Source organism: Sinocyclocheilus grahami, unplaced genomic scaffold (genome assembly GCF_001515645.1).
Source record: "Sinocyclocheilus grahami isolate Dianchi unplaced genomic scaffold, SAMN03320097.WGS_v1.1 scaffold313.1, whole genome shotgun sequence".
Taxonomy (NCBI): Eukaryota; Metazoa; Chordata; class Actinopteri; order Cypriniformes; family Cyprinidae; genus Sinocyclocheilus; species Sinocyclocheilus grahami.
The window spans coordinates 286,481-306,248 of NW_015505492.1; the positions used below are offsets into that span (position 1 = coordinate 286,481).

Here is a 19,768-nt window from a genome sequence, read left to right on the forward strand (position 1 = left end):
AATAGTTGTATCTCAGCCAAATATTGTCCTATCCCATACATCAATGGAAAGCTTATTTATTCAGCTTTCAGGTGATCTATAAATCTCAATTTTAAAAAATCGACTCTTATAACTGGTTTTGTGATCCAGGGTCACATATATTCTCCATGACCATATTCTACATCCCTAATCCTGCCCAATACCTTCGTCCAGTTAAAAGCTGTTGTAAACTATATGATGTGTGGCATTTAAAAATCATAATTTAACTATACAGAAGTTCTTCTCTTATCCCTCACAGAAGGTTCAAGGTAAAGAGATATGCATGCTGCATTTTCAGTAGATGCAGTTTAATTTGTCAAAATGGTGGTTGCCTAAACCATATATTGTTTGCGTTTTTAAAGCATGCTGTTTTTAACATCCTCAAAATAGAAAACATTCCCAGTGTGCAAGCCTTTGCCCATATAGTTTCATAAAGTGAACCAGCTGCCGATACATCTCATTTTAATTAGGAAAGAAAACTCTTCATACTGACAGGTCGAGTGGATCTTACTGAACTGCGGTCAGTATGAACCCCTTCAAAGTTGCCAAACTCAGTGTAGTGTTTGTTGATACATTCCTGAGTTCACTTTATTTGGAGATGCTGGGTGCAGGTTTTTTGGTACGGATTACTATGAATGTGACTTTTGAGGATTTGGTGATATTCTGACCATATGTCCTTGCCAATATTATGAATCTTGTGTTTGAACTGTGTTTATGTTTGTGAGGAGGCTGAAGGTGAAGGGTACGACTGTAACATCTGTTAGTCATCAGTGCTTTATATTTCAGTAAGGGCTGCCAAAATACGGTCTTGGTAACTGGTACGATCCGAAACACACATTATTGTTGCATGGCATGTTTACAGAGCTCCCATGCAGATTGAATTTTTTTATTCTTTAGAAAATACAGTGTTGTGTTCTAGAATACTTTTTTTGTTATTCTCAGTGCCATTGTAAAAACCAATGTGATTTGTAATAGTAACAGAACAATTCACAATAGTTCGTTCCACCACTATCTGGACCCTTAAAGACAGGATGTGTGAAAATACTATGTGCCAGACTAAGGTGCTTTGTACTTTCAGAACAGTACGCCGGGAAATGCCAAAAGGGCATCTTGATTAAAACAATATGTCAAGGTTACTGACATGCTTACAAAAGGATTTAAAATATTCTGAAAAGAAATAGATCTATTAAAGGAAACATTATCTCACTTCAGAGTGGATAACTTCAGCATACAGTACAGTACGCTAGAGAAACATTAGATTTGGTGTATATGAAAATACATTTGTTGCTCTTACTACTATACAAGTATGAAAATGGAATCATCTATATCAAATGCTTTTCTGTGGCTAAAAGAGATTTTAAAACGTTAAGTTAGCGTTTGATTGATTGCATTAAAGAAAGTCGAATCATGGCTATTCCAGAATCTCATCTTTTTCTTTTCAATAATTTTGTCTGAATTTTCCCAAATGCTGAATTTTGCATGCATCCCCTAAGGCTTCTGTACTTCATCCAAAAACTGAGAATGCACCTCCTCACTGTAATCTGAGTTAAGTATGTTGAAAGGATGTGTTTTTCCCTTACTGTACATATGCCTGTAGGTATTTCAGTGTGCTTTACTATAATATCACCAGCCCATCGCTATGTAATATATTAAACAACCTGTCTAATTTGGAAACATGTTTTTTGTTTTATTCAGCCCCATGTTGAAAGGGTGCCTTAAGATTAGGCCTCAAACTCTGTATAATATTTGTCCATGTAATCGTTAAAAAATATAATTTTAGTACACATTTTTTTTTCTGTGGGTTTTGTTTGTTTTTTGTATGAACTGAAAAAGTAAAATATCTTGACATCTATTTTAGGGCTTATAAAGGATATCGTAGTTGTCACACTGGAACCAAATATAAATTTCATAATTGCTAGCTGTTATTTTAGTCTCTCAAATCCTGAATGAGAAATTTAAGTGGCGAGCAGTGCAAAAAAAAAAAGCATATTTTTTGCCATCATGCAGTCTGCTTGCACCTTTAGTTAGTCGCATGTTCTCAGGCGGTCTGCAGCATTAGTAGACCCGCAAACGTGTTATCTTGTGGGTTGTTGCGCTCTATAGTTCCCTGCACCAGCTCTAGACGGAGTTCCTCTCCTTGCTCCATCTGCAGGATGCAGACACGTGTTGCAGGTGCACCCAACTTCCTCGGGTTCTGCCGCAAGGAGGCAGCTACCTCTCCACCTCTCTTTAATTGAGCCAGAGATGGGCCTGGTCCAAAGTCCAGTGTTACCACAAAGAGGTAAGCACCAGAAGTAGGAGCACGAAATATGCCTGTTTTTGGCGAGTATAATTGTCCATGATTTAGGGTCACGCTTTCAAAAAGTACCGTACCAGATCCGTTAGCACCTTCTGTAGTGCTGGCCAGGAACATAATTGGACTATCTGGGAGCTGACGAAGCACTGTTTGAAATCAAATGATAATGAAAAGGCATTAAAATATGAATGCTGTGAGAAAAAAAATTAGACAATGCAAATGCAATTACAATTGACTCACTGGCGGTGCTCTTGTCACAAATGGCAACTAACATTTACTCTAGGTTCAATGTGAAAAACATTTTACATGCTTAATGTAGCATGTTAAATAATTACATTATCTACATTATTTCGGTCTAGAAATTGTTATATTTAGTCATTTAAGGCAAGGGTCTCTGAAGCACGGAAACCTGCACATGATGAAAGTTTTGTTCCCACAACCTATTAATTCATGGTCATGTTTTAATTAATTCCCTCATTTTAGTTGAATTATTGCCATATTGTACTAATTTGTTTCCTCATTTTAATTTCAATCATGGGCACGATTTAACTAAAAGTTGTGGGAATTCTTGATTTTTGGCCATAATTCATGTAATGTACAAGGCTCTGTAACTATAAAACAACAGAATATTAAAATAATTTTGATGTGGCAGTTCTTTAATAGAGAAAGCCCTGTAAGTTACATTTGCATTGGGGAAAACTGAGGATGAGTTCACAATGTAAATCGAAAAAAAAGAGGTATATTATTAAGAGTGAATAGGTACTATAGGTACTATATGTTTAATTATCTCCTTACCTGCGGACTCCAGTGATGCATCCCTTTTGATGCGGTAATTCACTCGTTCTCCTGTCTGAACAGCTCTGTTATCTGCCCTCTTCCTTTGTTTCCTGTTTTGCTGTTTTGCTTCCTTTCTCTTCATCAAAACTGACAGTTTATTCAAATCTACAGATATCTCAGAGCCAGTAAGTCCCTCTGTATTACTGAAAATGCTGTTGAAAACTCCAAGGTGGGTCTCAAGGTCCTTACGCAAAGTATCCACGTCGGACTGCAGTTTCACCTCCACACCACCAGTGGCAGCAGTTTTAGTGCAGTTGCAGCAAGAAGGACAACGATGTTCCTCAAGCTGTTTAATGTCAGCTCCAAGTTCCTTCACCATTTTCTCTAAGGTCCAGAAGTCATTATCAGAGTACTCTGGCAGCTCCTCGGACAGGTCAAACCTTTCATCCCCACGTCTCCTTTTGATGCCCACCAAGGCCCAGTCTGAAAGCACTGAGGGCTCATCTGCTGCCGTCACCTGATGGGCAGCAGAGTTCAGCATTGAGGCCAAGCTGCGACTGTGTCCATTGATCTGCTCTTGCATATCTCTGATGCTTTCCCTCAATTCTGGTATAGAGAAACGTCTTTTTTCCTCAGGAGACCATGCCATGAACTCCAACACCTCTTCCCCAAGCAAAATCTCCAGTACCTCCGAATGACGAATGGCATCCTGAAGCAAGGTCTTGAAAATGCTATGTAGTTGCTGGATCTTCTCGACTTTATCATGCTCTTGGAGTGTTTCGATGTCCTGCTGGCTGCCCAGTAGAGAGGCCTGGAGTTGCATCACATTGTGCTGTAACATTCTGCTCTTTTCCTGTTCAAAAGCAAGAGACTTTTGCACATTTAGTAGCCCTAGTTTCAGATCTTCCGCGGTTGGAATCCAAGAAAGACTGTCTAACATCTCCTGAGCCTCACGCTCATGGGCCAGCTTATTTTCATTCGCTATCTCTTTCACATTAGCTACAGTTTCTTCCAACTGGGTCACCGATGCTCCAAGAGCGATACAGTCACAAACCCCACTTGCCGAACTTATATTCTTGTAATACTCTGTATAGAGATAGTCGACATCAGTCTCCATCTCCTGCAGGGTGCTTTGGAGAACACTGATGTTGCTGTTTAGCTCATTAATGCGGTCAAGAACTGCTACCTTGGCTGCCTCCACCTCTAAACCGGTCTCCATAAACTGAACCTGGCTATTGAGGCCAGTCTGGACTATTTTCTTGTCCAGATCTCTCCAACCATTCTGGAGGTCCTTAATGTTTGCAGTCACTTGTTCATGGCCTTCAATCAAGCCACTAAGTCTCACTGTGTTGTTGATGACTTTGTTGTCCAGACGTGTGATGGCCTCCCAAACAGCTGTGCTCTCATAAGACTGACTCTGTGCAGGATCGGTCTTCTTTTCAGGCCAAATCTTCTGAAGTTCCTCGTCCAGCCTCTCCTGCTCCTGCCGCACTTCAGACATTGATGTGTTCAGGGAGTGGAGATTCACCTAGAGCAAGACACACATTCAGTACAATAGTTCTGCACATATAAAAGTGTCTTGAGGTTGAGTAAAAACTCTGACCTGTAACATCTTTTGGTTACGTTTGAGTTTGACATCTATGTCTGTCTTGAACTTCGTCAGGTTGTAGTGCAGCATGGTTTGCTGCAAGTGGAGCCTCGCTTCTACCTCATCGCGGTGGTGGTGAAACTGAGCTTTCACTTCCTCCAGCTTCTGTAAACTCTCCCTCAACTCTGCCTCAACAGCCTCCTGTGGATTTTGCTCCTCACCACCAACCTCCAGAGGCTCAGTGGCCCTCCCCTGCCCCTGTTCATGTCGGAGTTGGGCCATGTCCCGCTGCAAACCCTGCACCTCCTGAGAAAGCCGTTCCAGGGTTAGATTGAAACTGTCCAACACAGGTTGCAGCTGAGACATCACAGCCTCTTTCAAGATTGGTAGGAGCCCGTGATGAAGGTAAGGAGTTTCAGGTTGAGGAACACCTTCATTTACAGCATAAGGATCTGGAAAAATAGAAAGACATTGTGACGAAACAAAGACACGTGAACTTTAATTTGGCCTTGTTTAGAGAAAATCTTAAAATAGATATGTTCTCATTGGTCATCAGTTTCTATGAACATTCTAAGCAACTTACAAAGAGGGGAATGCCAGCAACAATCATGTTTTTGGAGAATAACCACATTGCCAAAATAGAAATTTGATTCTATTGTCATTCTTAGATAATAATTTTCCCTGTGGTGCTGTTTGTCCTGTTTGACATTTTGGGCTGCTCATGAGGAAACATCAAAAATATGTCAATTTCCATTTCAGCCTGGGTCATTCAACCAAACTTTGAACCTTTTAACTGACCCGTCAACAGCCCAAGGTCTTTCACATCCCCTGCATTGTAAGAAACTGCGTGTGTGGTATGTTTTGTTAGGGTTTTGTGCACAAGTTTTAGTTAAGAGTTTGAAGCAAGAAAAGATCTGTACATGTACAAGTTCCCTGCTGGGAAGCTGAATATAGAGGTCATGTGCTGTTTTTTTTATCCTTTTTAATCCTCTGGAAAAGCTTCAGAATTTATGCTCCTGCTGTTTTTTTTCCCTGTGTTGTAAAATCAAATATATATGATTGAGTCAACTTTTATTACCCTGACAACATTATTACTAGTTGAACCACACTTCACACAGACACAAACGCTCTGCCTACCCAGAACATCAGGGTAACTAGAAGAAAATTCTCCATTCAGACTTCAAAGTTTTTCTTTGTCTTATTCTGTGAGAGAATGCACATTTAAAAGAGGCTCTCAAGCGTTATTTATGTGACAAATGTGTCCTTACATCAATACCGCTCCAGCGATAGCGGTAGTAAGCAAGTATTGTGTGCCTGGATTCAGTCTATAGCTGAACCTCTGTCGTTTCCATAGACCATTACATCACACTCATAACCATACAATGTTTGTATGGGGGGACTTTTTTTCCCAGGGAAAGAGAGGATATCCTGTGCAGGAACTAGTAATGAGAAGGCACAGTGAGGAGGAGTTGTCATAGCAGAGGAATGGAGGTTTTCCCCCAGTCTGCAGCATTATTTACTGTTCTGTTAATCTGGCATCCTCTGGACAGAACAGAAGGATGTAAGAGAGACCGGCTCTGGTTGAGACAGACAGAATAATATCCCCATAATATCTCTGACAATGCATATTACAACCAAAGGAAGTGTCCGGTAAGCAAGTTTCTGGTATGGACAACACACGTGATCTGTTTTCTGTAGTGTTTGGATGTACAAGAGAGTGGAAAGAGATCTGTCAATATAGAGTGCTGCAGGAATTACAGATTTCTGTAAACTAACTTGGTTTGCATCACCTTGGTTCCCTCAAAAAAGCCAACTGTATTTTTTCATTGGCTTTTGGATTATTGCAGAATATAAAGTCTGTGATCAACAAGGTTTATGATTCTCACACGTTTTATCACAGTAATCTGTACAAATAAAACATAACTTTTAAAAATTTTGAAGCCTAAATAGAATTGCCAGAATAAAAAAAAAACTAAAAGTAGGCTATAAACAAAGGACACCATGATCACATTTCTTCAATGTCAAAACCAAAACATTTCTGTCTTTATTTAAAATCTACAGTTTGGAAAGTTTGAGTTAGAATAGTTTCAACAGTGCAAGCATAAACACAATAAGACTGTAAAAGTGGACTATAAAGTAGATGAGTTGACCAGTTTGGCGAGTTGATGTTTCATTGTATTTACATATATAATAATTACATTGATATATTTCATTGTATCTCTGCAGTCCCATTTAGCAACTTGTTAGCAAGTTCTATGTGGTCAAAGCAAAGTCTGCAAGGAATACTGAATATAAAATTTAACATACCTCTCCTCTCAAAGTGGTCATGGCCAGCATGACGGCTGTGCTCATAGTCATCAGTGGGCTCTGCTGCAGTTTGATTCTCTACATCAGGTTGGTGAGCTTCATATGGTGGACCGCCAAACATTTGGTAATCATTCTGCTCTCTGTTCTCCCGAGTTAGTTTGTTATGTCCTAAGAAAAGAGAAGAAAAAACAGTAGTGCCAAATCTTATGTGGCATTGTGGTTGCATTGATTGATGATGCCTTTGCCATCATGCAGCTCTACTCGCTGCACGAATGTGACCTGTGCACTTTGACCTGTGCATTTGAATCTCAGGAAGGTCATTAGTAGGAGTGCTTAGTATCAGATTAATCAGCAGCATGGGAATTTCCAAGTTTGTGTCCAAAGCCTTTGTTTGTGTCCCAACAACCAACTCAAAGGATTATTTTTAGAGCTGTGGATTTGACGGCCTCCTCTGAAACGCGCTATTATTCTAGCGTGCTCCAGTGCATCTGTGTATTTACCCAAGACCGTTTTTGTTTTGTTCATGCTTGGACTGAAGCACGGTCATACACGTTAACACCCTGTGTGGGCTCGCCCCTTGCCTTCAGAAAGCTCATACGCCCTTTTTTCCGTCCTCCCATGTGGGGCAATAACATTCTCATGGCCAGCTAATATTTGCACAAACACGTTTTTCATTTCCTCAGTTTGTTTCAGCAGCCAGGCTGTGTCAGTCTGTCACAGGTCATAGAATGCTGTATTAACCAATCAGCATGCAGAGATGCAACTATCCATGTTGTATTAGAGTTCATTCAATTACAGATGGCAAAACTGTAGATCTTTAACTTATTTAAAGATGAAAGAGTTTTTACACCACATACGTCTGTCTGTCGCTTCATGTCCCCCTGGATGTGCTGTGCCTGCCATGCTGGGGTCTTCAGATTCTGAGACGTGGCCGTCTGTGACTGAGCACAGAAAAAACAGAGACAAAGAAAATTGCCTGGTTTAGCTGTTCTTATGTTTTCAAGAACATATGACACCTCACCAGTGAAAAGCTCCTTTTACAAAAGCCATTTTGCATCGGTTTAGGACAATCTGGTCCAATTTACAGTAGATGAAAGAACCAAGCTTGGTCATTAGCAGGGGGATGTTTATATACTTTTGGCCAAGCAGTGAATTCAGATTTTAACTTTAATGTTGTTACATGTACACAAGAGAGGAGTAACACCATGTCTTGTTATCTTTTGGAAATGGCAATACCAGTGTAGAAGCAAACCAGTTTATCACTGACTTATGAAGCAAGTCAGGCATGGTATTGCAAGCACTTCTTGTTCTTGGTTCCAGTGTCACCTTAAGCTCATCAGTACCTGTCTCCTCACAGTTTTTCCCAGCATGCCCAGGGCAGCATCGCCACAGCAGAGCAGTGTAGATTGTCTCCTTCTGTCTGTACACTGGCCGAGTGGACAGCTTGTACCTGCATACAAATTATTTTGCATAACGATTAAGTTATGAGATGTAATACATGTTTTTATGTTAAAATACCTTTTCTATTCTAACTTAATATGCATCAACCAGTAAAAACTCAACCAGTGACATGAGTTTATGGGCAGGACTAACTGTTTGTTCAACCAATAGAATGCACTTTTTCAGCAACCTATAGGTTCCAGGAGTGTTTTTCCCATTCATTTTTAGGGATATTAAAAAGGCTTTGTTTAGGAGTTATACATCATGAACCAAACCAATCAGCTAGGAGATGAATTACAACATTACAAACTTTAATTTGAAGGGAAAATAATAGGTCTTTGAGAAGTGGACAAAAAGTCAAAGGTACAAGACTGTACTGGACATCTTTAATGAGATGAACTACAATCCTATAAAACATTGAGAATGACATAATTGAATTAAAAACATAAATATAAAACTACTGATTTAAAGATATTCATTTGGCACAATTTATTTCTCATAATTAAATAACTCTGAGAATTGATGATTTATCTGCAGAATCATGGGTAACACAGTTACCCATCAGTAATTCCACTGTTGAGCACAATTATTTAAAAAGCAAGTAATGCAGACCGATGGCTTCAACAAAAACCATCAGTTAACAACCTCGTAGTTCACAGGTCTGTCTTTAAAAGGCCATTAGTCATCATTCAAAATTAATTTCTCTGTTGGGAAAATGAAAGGAATTTTTCCTTCCGGATCCCAACTGTGGCAGGTGATGGAACAGGTGATGGTTTGGTGCTTGTAGCGCATACTCTACATTTCACCTATTTCACTTTTAAGATATAATGTATTACTTACATGACTAGCTGGCAGTCTGGGGTGCCATTAGGACAGGGACTCTGGGACTTGATGGTGTACTTCTCAGTTCCACAGGATACTGCCACAGTAACAGCACGCTTGTGAACAAATGCACACCAGTTCCTGGAAGGGAGAGTGAACGTCAGCCACACAACTTATTAAGTATACTCTGTAGTTAGGAAACATTGGAAGTATCCAGTTCGGTCAAGGCCAGAGGTTCATTGTACCAATACACTTAGCAATAATACAGTTATTCTTGCATACTTGTGTTTAGCTGAACCTTTTTTCTCCTAGTTCTCAGGGTCAAGTCTAAAAATATTTCATTGTCTACAGGCAAATATTAACCTACAAATGACACATTAAGCCCTTTAATGTGTTTCTTGGAATGCATCCATGGTAATCTCAAATTAGTTTTTATGAATCAATGGCCGGATGTTTTCTTCAAAGTTCTTGGAATAAACACAATTTACAGCAACATTAAGAGTAAATAAGCTGTGATTCCTGCAGCAGCACTGCACATCAAGACAGCTTTTCACAAATTAAATAATAATCAGTATCATTTTTGAGGGTTTCCTTCTGTATATTATTTAATGCCTCATATTTAATGAGGCAATCACTGTGACAGCTTATGATTGGTTGTCTCTTGATGAACAACTTGACGTTACGTTCTCACACACTGTAAACATTCGTAGATAACCTCTTTTCAGGGTTAAAAGTGGTGCAAAACACCATTCAAAATTACAAGTGTGAAACATTGAAACAGTTCCAATCATATGTGTATGCAGAATTTTCAGATCCATTTGAGATTTGAATATGTTGAAATATTTGAACTTTTGCAGCTAGACCCTGTCCGACCATCAAACTGGATGCATCTATGATGCATCTAATCAAAGCTATAAGATTAGTGAAGAACAAAGTTAGAATTACCAATATATTTCCACAAAAATATAATTTTTGAAACACTATTTCTTTAAAATGGATATTTATGAATAATTACATCCAAATAATATACATTGTTACAGGAGACATATTATGCCCCTTTTTACAATATGTAATACAAGTCTCTGGTGTCCCCAGAATGTGTCTGTGAAGTTTCAGCTCAAAATACCCCACAGATCATTTATTATATCATTTTGAAAATGCCTATTTTGAGTGGAAGCAGAAACACGCTGTTATTCGTGCCTGTCTCTTTAAATGCAAATGAGCTGTTGCTCCCCGCCCCCTTTTCCAGAATAGAGCTGCGCCATTACAGCTCGTACCTGCTAAAAACATCTGTTTTGGTTCTGACAATGTGTCCACAAAATCCAGTTTATTTTGGCATACAGTTGCTTCCTTTCAAACCAGGAACCAAAGAATAGGTGTCTGGGTGCCAACAGCCATGACTCATTGATAATAGTGCTGAGAGCATGGCATCCCTGATCTGATCTGGCAGTGAGGGAGATGAAAAGTTATCTACTGATTTACAATGCTGTAAAAAGCAGAGCCCCCTTCTGAACTGGGCAAGCCCAAACACCCTGTTCCTGTTTTGACCTGTTGAATACAAATTAGGAGCTCAATTAGGAGATAAATAAAATGGAAAGGTCATTGCTTCACACAAAGGACAGAGAAGGTCCGTACCATGTCACAGGTTTAGAGAGGTTGGTTACATACACTGATTGAGGGTGGCTGACCAGAAAGACAAAACACAGCACTAAGATTTCATTGGGTCCAGCTGTGAGGTCCATTTCCTGAGGTCACGGCAGAGCTCATGATGATGCGCTGCAGTTATTTTACATCATTAGAGCTGATCTTTGACATGAGTCTTTGTTACTGATTACGAGTAAACCGGTAACACTGAGCAGAGATCAGAGGTTTGTTGAAGTTAAAGGCTGGACAGATAAGGCTCTGTGGGTAGATGTATTTGGAAATGGTCCTCTGAGGAGGAACATCATCCTGCAATTGGTTGTTTTAACTTGCTCAATCCTCTTGATGTATGATTCATAGTCCACAAGCAAGACAGGTCAAAACCTCCCTGCCAAATCCATCACATCCACTGCCGAGTTGTGAATTCTTTGTGTGTAATTGTTCAGTCTTTGGTCAATGGTTAATGCGTTCGGTATGAGCTTGAGAATGAGAAACTCTGTATTGGTCTCTCCATAAATCAAACACGAATGTAGGGCAGATCAGGTCAAGAGGAGCGGTATATTTCGAAATAATTTTGATGACTAAATGACTGGGAATACGCCAGGTTGAGTTTTTGATTTGTGTAACGTATCGTGTGGTTCTAAACCCACAGGCCATGATACATTCAACATAGCCAAATGAATCAGTTAAGCAAAGTTGCACTTCAGTTATAAGCCAAAACACAACACAAACATACTCGTTCCAACACTATTGGTAAGTAACAGCACTATTTACAGTGTTGGGAAGGCTACTTTGGAAATGTAATAGGTTACAGATTACAAGTTACCCTATTTCAAATGTAATAGTAGTGTAACTTTTTCAATTACTTTATTAAAAGTAATGTAACTGATTACTTTTTGATTACTTTTCTAAATTTCTAATGAATGTTTATTTGCAACTGTTAATCATTTTCAAGCATTTACACCATGCAGGGTTAACCTTACAGTAGTGCTCAACACTATCAGACTTCCAAAATCCTTCATCACTTGAATTAAGATGATCAAATTTGAACACATCCACCATAAAATCAGACTTTAGTACCGCCTTTTACTTTGAGATTGATCTGAAGTTCAATGCAGATTTAAAATCATAAGAAATAGTTTAGATAAGAAATAGTTAATAGATAAGAAATCTTAGCATAACTACAGGAAACACTGCATCTAACAATGGTTTGGAAAACAATTGTTAATTAAAAAAGAATAAATAAAAGCATATACATCAACTCAAATATGGTTATCTAATAAGCATGTGTCCTATTCTGTGTACTAAACTCCTGAAACACTGGTGTCTCTTTCTATATGATATGGCGATAGTTTTCTAAAAATAAGTAAAATGCTCATGAAGTGACTCAGAGTCTCAGTTCTAGAGATTATGTGTTCATGTACTCATATATTGAGGCGGCAGAGGCTGAAAACACCGCAAGCTTCAGTAGGCCTATGTGTAGTAATTTCCACGAGGGGCAGACTGGGATAAAAAAATTCAGGCCGGGAAATCTCACACTCATACACCCACAACAAATTCTGAAACATGGACAGCCCTATTTTTTGTATGGACCTCACATAAAAAAAGGTTTAAATCCTTAGGTTGGGGACATAATTAAAAGTTCTCTCATGAACTGCACCTTCACTTCCATTTTTCTTTTCAGTCTCTTTATTTTGCCCTGATATCTATCTCTCTCATGACTTTAATACTCAAGATTTAACAAAACTATACTTTCTAAATTGCCTACATGTCAAAATTAGTACATCACTACAATATCTTTATAGAAAAATCATAATACTGAACATGAGTCATGTTTTTCCCCACAAAAATTAACCAAAAAATTAATTTTTTTTTTGCAAATGGATTACCATTTGTATTTATTCTTACTACAAATGCCATGGTTAAACTATGGTTAGTGTAGCAAAAACCATGGTTAATTTGTGGTTACCATGGTTTAACAATAGTAACCATTGTCTTTGGATTTATAGTAAAATCATCGTTAATTTTCGTAAGGGTTGTGTTGTTGTCTGCCCTAGCTCCCCCTAAACCTATTATAAAATATGATTATTTATCTGATAAATTACTACTGTAACATTACAACAGATACTGCAGATGTAAAGACGTTTGTCTCTGTTGTTGGATTTAACACAATGAGTGTTTCGAACATTACTTGTTCGTTCCTCTGACATTATATTTGTTTTGATAACTAAGCTGACCGTAATGTTCTCATTGATTAATAGGATCTGAAGGTAAAGGGATTAAAGGTCTCAAGACAAGTTACTTAAAGCACGTGAATCATTGTAGTTTACAAGTCTGTGATTTTGCTTTATTCTGGGGCAGACTGGGATTAAAGGATTAAAGGACAACAGACTTGCTTCTCGCTGCCTTCATCTCTGGTTTACGTTAGCGTCTGCAACCCTAAGAAGAGGTTAAATCGAGCTGGAATGATCTGGAGATGAATTCGGGCACTCTTGATACAGAAAGAAAGACAAATTGGACAGTTTGTTTGTCAGTCCATTCAATTTAATCTTCTGTCTCCATTTAGTGAGTTTACTTGTTCAAAAAACTACAATTTTACTGCATCACGGCAGAAAGTTATTTACAGAACTGGGTGTTAAATTTTGGCCCATATATACTCCTGTTCCCTAATCAGCACCTTTCAGGCTTAAATCAGACTTTGTCACTTCCTGCCATATAGTTCTATGGATGGACATCTCTGTAAGCACATTGCCTTTCCTTCTGCATTTTGCCGATTAGTGTCCCCTCACAGAAAGGAAGCGTCAGACACTCTGTCCCTCTGGCAAACTTCCCTCATCCTGGGATCCTTACCCAATGAAGATACCCACGGACTTCCACACATACAGACTGACATGACCTCTAACCTTTAGCCCCTTTTTTTCATACTTTCCGTTGGTCCTCCTGTGTCATTTTTCTAGAAAGTGTACTGCAAAAAAAATAATTCTCTTAATCAGTATTTTTGTCTTATACAGAAAGTTATGTACAGAACTGGGTGTTAAATTTTGGCCCATATATACTCCTGTTCCCTAATCAGCACCTTTCAGGCTTAAATCAGACTTTGTCACTTCCTGCCATATAGTTCTATGGATGGACATCTCTGTAAGCACATTGCCTTTCCTTCTGCATTTTGCCGATTAGTGTCCCATCACAGAAAGGAAGCGTCAGACACTCTGTCCCTCTGGCAAACTTCCCTCATCCTGGGATCCTTACCCAATGAAGATACCCACGGACTTCCACACATACAGACTGACATGACCTCTAACCTTTAGCCCCTTTTTTTCATACTTTCCGTTGGTCCTCCTGTGTCATTTTTCTAGAAAGTGTACTGCAAAAAAAATAATTCTCTTAATCAGTATTTTTGTCTTATTAATACAAATATCTAAACATCCGCAAGACAATATATATATTTACTTAAGAAGTTAACTGAACAAGATATCATTTATTTACAGATAATGTACACTATTGTTCAAAAGTTTGGGGTCAGTAAGATTTTTTTATGCTTTTGAAAGAAGTATCTTATGCTCACCAAGGCTGCAAAACAGTAAAAACACTAATGTTGTGAAATATTATTACAATTTAAAATAACGGTTTTCTATTTTAATATTTATTCAAATGTAATTTATTCATCATTACTCCAGCTCTCACATGATCCTTCAGAAATCATTCTAAAACCATCTTTGAATGGTAATGTTTTCTGAATGAAGTGTATTTTCTTTACCACACTGTAAAATAGTGAACATCTCAAGCCATAACTTATTACGAGTTGGAGCGAAACTTGTATGCAAATCCCTGTAACAAATCAAAGAGCTTTGAAAAGCTGTCTTGATGTTTTTATCAGCAGACATTTATCCTACTGTATACAAAGTTGAAATATTAAGGCTGAATATTAACAGAGGATTTAGTTTGACTTTGGATCCTCTAAACAGGCTTCCCATTGTCTCTGACTGTTGTACAGCAGCTACAACAGATAAAACTCTCCCATCCATGTCATTCCTCTGATTCTAGTCCAAGAAATAAAGCTCATTATAAGCAAGTGAAGTGGTGAGTTTATATTGATTTGAGCACAAAAGGAAACAAGGATTTTCTTGTTTCTTTTCTTTTTTTTTTGACAGACAGACCTCTGTTGAGATTGGTTAAGACCCAAGAAGTAAATTGTATGCAAAACTTTTTTAGGGCCAGGTCGTAAGCTAGAGCAGCTTCCTGAGACAGTCCCAGGATGAAAGCAGATGAACTAAAACCACATCAGAGAAAGAAGAGTGTGTGAGCGGATTTGAAATATAGAAACCGAATACACAGGCATGGAGAGAGGTACGCATGAGTGTCAGGTCAGAACATTCACATTCAGATGAATTCAGGGGATTTCAATGACGAAAGACGAGTGTCTTGATGATTTGACTTGTGATATTCAACAGCTGTTTTTTGTTCAGAAAGCTTGAGAAACTTTGTGAAGTTAAATTTCTATTTAAATTATTTCCAACAATTTTTATCAAATTTTCCACAAAAGTACAAAACATTCCCTTTGTTACCGTGATCAGTGATAATTTCCTCCAGCTGCCTCCAATTTTGTGCACCTGGGCATCAAACTCTCTCTTTGTCACTCTGTCTTTCTTTCTAACTATTCAGAGCTGTCCATGCATGCCAAGACATCACATCTCTAAAAAAGGATCTTTTCTTTCATCCACAGACCGAGACCTCCCCTAAATTCCACCTGTTATTTAACAAACCTTTTATGTTACCCTAATCTAGGCTTAAACGATAAACATCAAAATATGAAAAAAGACAAGTTACCATTACAAAATAAATGGAAGCATTGCAACTGCATTACGAGAAGATAAAAGGACAATGGTTTTTATGCATAAAACCATGGAAAAAAATATTTGGTTTAAGAGGAAACTCCAGTAGTTCAGCTCCGTACTTCTGTGTTTTTTCTCTTTCTTATATATTCAGTAGCAAATAGCTTGAAAGGATAAGTCATTATAAATATGAAAAAGGCATTGTTTTTTAAAAAAGTCTATTTTAAATGAATGCTTTTCTTTTGAACTTTCCAATAACCAAAGAATCCGGAAAAAATTTATCAATTTCTACAAAAATATTAAGTAGCACAACTGTTTCCAACATTGATAATAATAAGAAATGTTTCTCGAGGACCAAATCAGCATATTAGAATGATTTCTGAAGGATCATGTGACTCTGAAGAGAAATTCTGCTTTGCCATCAAAGGAATACATTTGATTTTAAAATATATTAAAATAGCACTACTGTGCAAATTTGGTAGCCTATATATTTCAGCGACCAATCAGAAAGTCTTTAAACTAGCTTATGCATTTTGCTGTCATAATGAGAATGACCTCTGGTGGTGAACTACCTTTGACCTACAGTGCTTTAAGAGCTACTTAGACATGTGTAGAGAAAGTGTCTTTCACAGTTCTCACCTTTGAACTAATACTTTAGACCCAGATTCAGTGAGGGGGGAAAAACATTTTGTTTCCAGGCAACACAAGCTGTTGCAATGGATTTTCAAAGTCACTAAAACAGACTCTGTGCAGGCATTGTGTGTGTGTGTGTGTGTGTGTGTACTGGTTTATATATCCTGGTGGGTACTTAAACCTGACTACACACAGACTCATGGGGACTCGTGTCACGGTGGGGACCTAAATTGTGGTCCCCACGGGTACAAAAGCTTGTAAATCATACAGAATTAAGTTTTTTGAAAATCTAAAAATGCAGAAGGTTTCCTGTGAGGGGTAGGTTTAGGTGTAGGGTTGGTGTAGGGCAATAGAATATACGGTCTGTACAGTAGAAAAACCAATTCGTCTATGGAAAGAACCCACAAGGATAGCTGACCAGACATGTGTGTGTGCGTATGTGTGTGTGTGTGTGTTTGTTTGTGTTTAACGCCATTCCAGCTTCTGTGGCTATTTTCATGGCGAGAAATATTACGGCTGAAATATATCGTTTTATTAGGGCTGTCAGTTTATTAAAATTTTAATTTAATTAATTACATGGTGTTTTGATTAATTAATCCAATTAATCGCAAAGTAAGTTTGACTGAAAATACCCCAAAATATTATTTAAATAAATTTTTGTGTTAAATGAGAAAGTATCAAGTAGACATTACAAATTGTTGAAGCTTTAGAAAGAAATATTATATTTGATTCAACATAAAATGTATTACACGAACATTTAGGCTACAACGGCCTAACGTAAACAATGGAACATAAAAGAAAATAATTTGAGAAACATCTCACACGATTCGTTCAAAACGCGGATTCATTCAAAAACTAAACACCGCTGTGTTGCTCGGAGACGCGCAAAATGGCTTCAAAGGTAATATGTTCTCTGCAAAATTGAGCAAAAACACATAATATTGTGTTTAAAATATAACACAATATCAACTTCTTATTTACTAAACTGTTGTATAAAATCACATTTAAGCTTGTGATATATATCGGGACAAAATACTTGTGTCATATTGCTCTTGCTGCCCGTGTGATATGTGATATATATATATATATATATATATATATATATATATATATATGAGACAAAGCACATACAGGGGAATTTTTTACACCAAAATCTTGAATTTTAATAAACTGCATTTATAGAGTTGTTGCCTTACGTCATATTTGTAAGATGACGTACAGGTCTGGGGGCGGGGCCAGTGCGTTAAAATATTTTAATCGTGTAATTTTTTCATAACTAATTAATTATATATATATATATATATATATATATATATATATATATATATGAGACAAAGCACATACAGGGGAATTTTTTACACCAAAATCTTGAATTTTAATAAACTGCATTTATAGAGTTGTTGCCTTACGTCATATTTGTAAGATGACGTACAGGTCTGGGGGCGGGGCCAGTGCGTTAAAATATTTTAATCGTGTAATTTTTTCATAACTAATTAATTAAGTTAACGCGTTAAACTGACAGCCCTAGTTTTTATAATTTATTTTTGCAAAAAACTCCAGAACTGTATTTGGCTTAACTCTGTTAAAAATCTCTTCAAAAGCATTAACTGAATAAAAAAGTTTTCTCAATGAGTTAAAACTGTCTCTGTGTGTGTGTGTGTGTGTGTGTGTGTGAGAAAGAGAGAGTGAGAGAGAGAAAAACTGCAAGGTTTTTAAAGAAAGTTTTAAACAGCAATAGCTACATGCTCTATGTTACTTATTGCTTTTTATTTTAAATATTTTTTATTAAATTTTATTTATTGGGACATATAAATGTATTTGTGTATGTCTATATACACACAATATTTTTAGGGCAGTGGTATTTCATATAAAACCAATTTTTATTATAATACACTGTGATGTCAAAGTTGAATTTTCAGCAGTCATTATTAGTCTATTGTGTCACATGATCCTTAAGAAATCATTCTAATATGCTGATTTGCTGCTCAAGAAACATTTCTTCTTATTATCAATGTTGAAAACAGTTGTGCTGCTTAATATTTTTGTGGACAGTGCTACATTCTTTGATAAATAAAAACATTTGTACTTTATGTATTTATATAGACATACTGTATAAACATGTATCACAACATGTAATTATACATTTTAAGTTAATTCATGAAATTTTGAATAATGAATACTTTGAAATGGAGTGCAATATTGTTTCAAAAGAAATAACACTGAATGAATGAAATTACCATGTCCAAAGTTTTAGCCTTTAGTCCTAAATCAAGGCTCTATGCTTGAAAACATGTGAGTGTCACCATAGATACCTAGAACACAGTCATTGTTTTTAAGTGTCTTCAAAGGTCTGCCAGTGGCACTATGCAATACAAAATTTGGTACTTTTGTTGCAAGCCTCACCCTTTCTCCTCAGTGACAGCAGGGATGTGGTATGTGGTATGATCACAGACGGGATTTTTCCCTGAATCCCATTCTCAAAGCAGTTCTCAGGCTGCCCTGAACCTAGGCGCATTAGGATGTCCAGTTGCTTCATCGCACCATTACAGAAACCACAGTCAGATGATCCATTTGGTCAACCACAATAACTCCTGTTACAGGCAGAAGACTGAACAAGAGATAGAGAGAGAGAAAAGGAGACTTAATTCCAGACAACTGAAGAGCATAAGCAGAAATAAGACTATGAACATAGACAACTGACCTTCATAATGAATGGAATGTTTTCATATTGTAGCACTGATGGAAAATGCTTTAAGATGCAGACTTGTGTTTGCTCCTATGAAGTAAACAAGTACATTCAACATTTTGTTCATTTTTCATGTAGTTAATATAGAGCAGCATCACACTTCCGCTTTTCAGCATAAAAGGCCTTTCTGTCCACTGATGAATTCTATTAAATTAGTGCTGAGCTCAAATTAGAGAGAATTTTGTTTTGTAAAGTTTGACGTATATGCTCTAGATATCGCTTCACATGTGATTTGGATGAGATATTTCACACTGTTCTGCCATCATGTCGATGATTAGTTCAGTACTGATCATGCTGTTCTCCCATGGTCTTGATTTTTGCCGCGTGATGGATACATATCGACCCGCTCTCACTGTCCTGGGAAATGCAAGGAGTTATATTTAGACATACAGAGGTGGTCATTTAGTTAGCCTGGGCTGAGTCACATAAGGTCACATGGCTACTGGTGACCGGATGCCGTTTCTGCTCAGTGAGAACCGTCTGCAACATATCAGGAGCAGTTTTGTATCTATCAGGCACAGCTGAGAGAATAAGTTACTGCATTTCTGCCAGGATGAATAATGACAAAACCACTGCATTTGTACTTTCATGAACTAATAAGGTATTTGTATCAAATCTCTATTTGTGACAGGAATCTAAGTAAGCCAATCCAGTCTTATTGCGAGTTT

The 19,768-nt window shown here is 37.5% G+C and overlaps 1 protein-coding gene across 1 annotated transcript; it reads right to left on the bottom strand.

Annotated features, from left to right (window-relative positions):
- Positions 1-950: 950 nt before the first annotated feature.
- LOC107601778 (multimerin-2-like) lies at positions 951-10,990 on the bottom strand. Its single transcript, XM_016294070.1, has 8 exons — positions 10,884-10,990; positions 9,267-9,389; positions 8,330-8,436; positions 7,844-7,927; positions 6,987-7,154; positions 4,695-5,131; positions 3,110-4,619; positions 951-2,460 (listed from the first exon to the last, which is right to left on the bottom strand). Exons 1-8 carry the CDS (start codon positions 10,988-10,990, stop codon positions 2,057-2,059), a joined length of 2,940 nt encoding a protein of 979 aa, XP_016149556.1. The 3' UTR covers positions 951-2,056.
- Positions 10,991-19,768: the final 8,778 nt, after the last annotated feature.